At 49.4% G+C, this 6,421-nt stretch overlaps 1 protein-coding gene across 1 annotated transcript; it reads right to left on the reverse strand.

Moving 5' to 3' along the window:
* Positions 1 to 244: 244 nt before the first annotated feature.
* Positions 245 to 1,191, reverse strand: LOC307102089 (uncharacterized protein CXorf38-like; the record flags this gene model as incomplete). The annotated part of the gene is given in 2 exon segments (XM_079775528.1): positions 245 to 1,131; positions 1,134 to 1,191. Coding segments are annotated over 2 exon segments (945 nt in total).
* Between the last annotated feature and the right edge of the window lie 5,230 nt (positions 1,192 to 6,421).

The raw sequence follows: 6,421 nt of genomic DNA on the forward strand, positions 1-6,421 counted from the left end.
TGATGGGCAGCCGAGGAAGCAAGAGCTCAGCTTCACTTGGGCCACTCCTCCAGGCGGCTAGGCCCTGGGCAGCGGGGACCGTGGCAATTCTGTCCCTGAAGGTTCAGAGGCAACATGGCCAGCTAAGCACCACAGCTGGAATGGGACAGCGGCGCCACAGTTCAGGAAACACACAGGACACAGTCAGAGGTGGAAGACATCTTGGGTAAGAGGAATAGAGGAGATATGAATGAATCTGTGAATCTCAGGCCTCCCCTGCGGCTGCCTGGACCCCAGGCTCCTTTGAATCCAGTTTTTGATGCTGTAGACACAGGCTGTCCAGCTTCTGCAGATCCTCTGAAGGACCGTTCCTAAGATCCTCATCGTTTCTTAGAAATTCTCTCACCACTTCCAGCAGAGTTAGGATCTCTTCTGGCAACACCTCTTGTTCTTTCGCTTGAAGATAAATCTCTTGAAGTTTTTCCTTTAGAAATTCCATTTCGATTTCATGGACGTGGCTCTCACGCAGGTAAATGCCTGTTTCATAGTCACACCCATCTCGATGATCTTCCTCGGGGATGAGGACGGCCCAGTCCGATGTCAACAGCTCTTCTACTCTGGAGTACGCCTCCACAATCTCTGGGATATTACGGAATTCATTCAGAAAATGTTGGATCTTTATCTGGAAATCTCGAAGCCACATAGAAGATACCTTCCTCTCTGAAGAGTGCATGATACCGTTACGACCCTTAATCACCTCTGGGACTTTCTTTCGATCAACCAGGAAGTGATCGCAGGCGTTGATGAGGTTTAAAAGAGCCGCTGCATCACATTCCTCGGGTCCTGCTTTGTCCGCCAGTCCGCGGGGCATGAAGGCCTTGGCCACCTCCCAGGCGTCCGCGGGCCAGCGGCCCGGCCGGCAGTTGCCCCAGTGGACGTCTCCGTTTCTGTTGCTGTGATGTTTCAGGATCCCCCGTTTCCACTCCGCGCACACCTGGCACTGAGGCTGGAACTGGCGGCTGCGCGGGCTGCACCTGGAGCCGCCGCAGCAGGTGGCGCCCGGGACCAGGCCAGGGGGGGGGGGGGGGGCGAGCAGGCCGCGGTGGAAGGCCAGCATCTCCCGGCCCACGAAGCCCTGCAGGCAGCTGCCGCCTTCATGCAGTTCTTGTACTTGGCGCAGTTGAGGCGAACCGCCAACTCCGACAGCACCATCTCCCACTCCTGCCGCGGAGGCCACGGGGGCGGGGCGGGCGGCCCCAGCTCCACCACTTTTGATGATCCGTGGCCTCTGAGGGGGGCTACCCTGCTGTTGAGAGGCGCAGGGGGCGGGGCTCCCACCCCCTGTGCCTCTCAACGGCCAGATCCGCGGCCACTGAGGGGGCTGCTGCGGACACCCAGCTGCGCCTCTCAACAGCAGGGTAGCCCCCCTCAGTGGCAGCGGATCCCGTGCCTCTCAATGGCCGGGATAGGCCACCCAGAGTCCCGCCCCCCAGCCTCCCGCCGCCCAATCATGGGCGTAGCGGAGTGATGGTAATTTACATGTTACGCTATTATTAGATAGGATTATATAGCATTCGTTGGAACATATCTCATGCTTCTCTGGATGTCACACATTACATACATTATGTTGCATAAAGTATCTTATCTTCAAGAACAGTTACTTTTTCTACCTTACTTGCCCCAGGCTGAGTTTTTTCAATGTGTGTTTGTTTTCCCTGAGACCTTTTTCCTCATCACTTCTACCTGAAGGAAACTTCGTCTTCTCTATTATTACAAAAAAGATTTTTTGCAACACTTTTGCCAAACAACTATGTACCAGTCCTTGACAACTTTTCAACTGTGTAATAATGCCCCCCTACAAATAGAATGAATGTTCTGATGTCTTATCAGCCTTCTGGATCAAGTACTTTTTCTAACCTAATGCCCTACATATGTTAAGTACTTAGGGTGTTTATTTGACTTGGAAAAGCCATTGCTTGTCTGTACTTCCTCCTTTCTGAGATGAGCTGACACAGGTTGGGGTATGGGACCCCTTTCCTATGTGTAATTCTTGAGATAGCTGCCTTCCCATATGTACTTATCTAAGCCAATTTGAGACAGAGAGGCATTTTCATTTTCACTAGAAGGGAAGGCAGCGCAAAAGTTCCTTCCAAAAATATCTATTACACCTGTCAAGATCTTTAGTTACCTGCAAAAGATTTGAGGATAAACAGTGATATATATATTCAAATATTCTGGGTATGAGTTGTGAATTAGAAGCCCTACCTGGTACAGATATGTCTCTAGGCACTGACCGTAATCCAGTGCACAGAGCAGACCCCAACCCTGCACTCCAGAGCTTCCTTCTAGTCAGGAGCGATTCAGTCACACCGGGCTGCACAGGCAGGTAGTGTCCACAGGACAGTCGATGTGACATCCTCCTGGCCTCCTCTGCGTGTGGCTGCATCTTCCCATATTGTGAAGAGGATGGTGGACCTCCTGACCAGCAGAAAAAGTGAGTGGGCTTTGGATCAGAGCCATGAGGGTAGTATGGGGACTGTGATTTGGAGGTGCTGGCAGAACCCTGAATCCCACACATCGTGGGATTTCTGCAAGAGGAGAGAGGTCTGAGGGCTTCTCCTAGAAATAAAAGAGAGCTTGTATGTGGTTTTGGCTGGTGTGGGAGGGCATTGGGGAGGTCAGTGGCAGAGTCATCCCCTCATAAAATCCCTACTCATCCCCTCCTAATCCCACCCCTATCCAGGGTCCCTGCTCACTAATCTGGTAGAACCTCCACAGTGGCAGCTTGGCTGGTGCTCCCCGCCCTGTGGGAGTTGAGTGCCAGTGGGAGGAGACCAACCACACAGGAAAGCCAGTGAATTTGACAGCATGTAGGTGCAGGAGCCAAAGTTTGAGGTGTTAGGAGGGCCCTGGGAAGCCAGGGGTAGAGACGGAGTTATTTTGTTCGCTCATTGGCCAGATATTCCTGGAGCACCTACTGTGTGCCAGTGAGTGCTATGAACACAGCAGACACCTGCACACCCGGTCCTCATGGAGTTTTCGTGGGAGGGGGCAGGGACACTGAGAGAGCATGCCAGGTTCCTCTGAAGAAGGGGACAGGTGGTCACCTCACGATCAAGTGCTCTCAGTTAAGATAGTTTTCTGCCAGCCCCTCCTGGGTGACCAGACCCATCTCTGCCAGCACTGCCAGGTTGAAGGTGAACAAGGGGGAGGTATGGCTTCTGGATGGGCAAGAGCAGGAGGCACAAGACCCCAGGCTCTCTGAGTGGTGCTCTGGGAGGGCAATGTGGAAGGAAAGCCTAGGCCTCAGACTCTGCTGCTCACCTATCTCTCTCCCTAGGGCCATCTCCTCCATCCTGGACATCTGGCTGGACCAGTACCTTCAGGACTTAATTCAGCCTCCAGAATTTCCCTGCCTGATGATGTTGCTGGCTTCCCTAGAGCTCGACATTCCAGGCCCAGACCTGGAGCAGTAGGCCCAGCTTCTCCATTCACAGCTGGAGCACCTTGAGCCCGCTGAGGTGGAGAGATAATGAGGAGGACTGGGAGAGGCTGGGGAGTGGGGGAGGCATAAGCCACACAGAGAAGAGCTTCTAGAGGCTGGGGAGGCTGGGGTTAGGAGGGAGCAAAGCGTCGCTCTGGTCACTATGCCATGGCCTGCAGTCTGGAGGACTTCCTGAGGTGGGCTCTTGAATTGAGACTTCAGTGATGGAGATGAGAGTTTCCTTCCTTTGGAAGGCACATCAGAGAGAGTCCTGGTGATAACATGTTCTCTTCTTGGATCTACAGAACCAGCTCGAGAGCAAGATCAAGAAAGACCTCAAGAGGCAACGCCAACTCTAGTGGCCTCTCAAGAGCCAGAGCAGGCTCCGGGCACAGCTTTCACTGAACTTCAAGAGGCAGAAGAACCACCTGCATCATGGGAGCAATTCGCCTCAGCTCCTGTGAAGTCTGCAGTCCCAGGTCCTGGGCCACAGCGTGTCAGCAGCCACAGCAGAGAGGGCTCCCCCCTTTAGATGCAGTTTTTGAATATCTGTGTGTATGTTACATATGCTTAAAATTCAACTGTATTTTTCTTATACTACTGAGTAAAATACAATCAATTTTAAAGAAAATTTAATGAAATACAATTAAAACCAAATTTAAGTTAAATCAAATTTAACTATGAACCTTCAGAGTGTTGTGCAAGTCCATTTTCTCTTGGCCTTGGTCCTGTTAATATGAGTTATACTCTGAGTGGCCAGATTATTATGATCTCTGAACACATAATAATCTGGCCACTCAGTGTATATCCTATATAATAAAAGGCTAATATGCAAATTGTCCCCTCAACCAGGAGTTGGTCCAGCAGGCAGGCCGGCCAATCGCCCATGTCCCCTCCCCATGGCCAGGCTGGCCTGACCCCACCCATGCACAAATTCATGCACCGGGCCTCTAATATATATATATACTGAGTGGCCAGATTATTATGCGTTCAGAGATTGTAATAATCTGGCCACTCAGTGTAGGTTGGGAATAGGTTGTCTCTGAGGAGCCATGTGGCTCTAAGGATGTGGCATTCTTGAGACTCCAGACAATGGGGCTCTGGTGGAATTGACTGATGTGCATTTGCATAGGGACCCTTTATGTCAGGACTATCCCTGGCATCCACATTTCATTTGACTTCATCTCCTACCAGCACATGGGCAATTGTGGTCTTAAGCCCTCCACTGGCTTCCACTTTGCAAAATGTTGTAGGGTTTAACCAACAGAAAAGAGTTCCTAAACACTGCACCTGGGATAGAAACTCCACTCCCACTGAACAGCATCCTGAGCATCATCTCTGTTGATGCAGAGCACCGAAGAGGTGTCAGGGGACAGGGAATACCCAGGCCCTGGATCCACACTCTTCTCTTCCGCAGGCACCGCCCCAAATCTCCTCTGGTGTCAGATCCTCTCTCAGCCCTCAGCCCCTGAGCACTTGTTCAGCTGCAGCTTTTTTCTAAGGCTCTTCTGTCTCACCTGAGCCCAGGGACAATTACTTCCACCTGAACAAGGTTGTGCACATGGCCTGGCTTCTCTCTTTACATCAGTCCTCCAAACCACCCTGGAGATACTAGACTAACACCCTTCTGTGGCACCATTCTAATGCTGGACGTTGGGCAACATTTAACGCTGGTGGTCTTGATTGAGCATCTAGAAGGGTTCTGGAATCTGGAGAAGGGCTGTGTGTAGATTAAATAGGAGTCCAGAGATGAAATATAATTTTGAAAGGCATATTGGGGGAGGCAGAGGAGCCTGCTAAAGAAACCAATTTCTCCTTGTCTCAGGACCCCTTGCTTTTTATTAACACAAATTGTCCTAAGGCAAGGTGGAGATATACACTTCAAAGGGTAGAGTTTCATACAGAAGCATTGTCAGATTGGAGAATAGCCTATGGCTGTTCAGGTGTTTGGCCAGTAGGAGGCAAGAACATGTACATTAAGATGCCCTGAGCTGTCTGGCAGCAAACAATCAATTTAATTCATCCTTTTCAGGTTTGGGGAAATGCCTTTAGCCATTCCAGCAGGCGATAACATATGTGACTTAGCCCTTATTGAGTCCCCAAGTTCCATTAACCTTTTGATGAAACTCTTACAATTATGACATGCTGGAACTGCCTTCTGGCACCATTCCATGGCAGAAGCTACAGTGTCTCAGGACAAATGGGTATAAACATTGGACCAGACTCACGGTCCCTGCCTCAAAGAGATCACCTCTCTGGGTTGACACGGGTATGAAAAACAATTCTAATAGAATGTGATGAGTTTTACAGCTGACCTTTACCATAAGCATGGAGAACATAAGCCCATTAGGGATCACACACAAGGCTCTCTTTAGGATGTGATTCCTCAATCATACCAGAAAATGAATAAGTATATGACTATCCACTTCATCCTAATTTTTAATGTACCATGGCAATGGAGGGAAGCACTGTGAGATTAAACAGAGGTTGGAGAATTCAAGGGAGATTAGGTCTACCTTAGAGGCCATGGTCAGTAGGTTTTTACATACTAGCAATGGCCTTGGAAGTGGGGCCTCCCACTGTGCATCTCCTTATTTTGAAAGATCAGGACTGTGGTCTCCACAGCAGCTGTTTACTATTTCAAATTACACTTTTTAACCTGGCCTCACTTTCCAGCATCCTTGCCTAAGTTTCATAGCCGACTTCAAAACTGGAGGTTTTCACATTTTTGATTGCTGTTAACATTAGATGGGATGGACCAGAATTTGAACAAGAAAAATCAAGGTAGGTTTCAATTTCAGGTTAGTTCCCCAAAATGTGTTTACTCTGTAATGAACCTAAAGTATACCACCAAACAAGTATTTAACTAAATATAATATAACATAATATTAGCATAGTTATAAAATATAGGGTGTCCCAAAAATGTGTACACATGTTAACATCTGATGGCTCAATTCT

This window comes from Cnephaeus nilssonii (assembly GCF_951640355.1).
Source record: "Cnephaeus nilssonii genome assembly, chromosome: 6".
Classification (NCBI taxonomy): Eukaryota; Metazoa; Chordata; class Mammalia; order Chiroptera; family Vespertilionidae; genus Cnephaeus; species Cnephaeus nilssonii.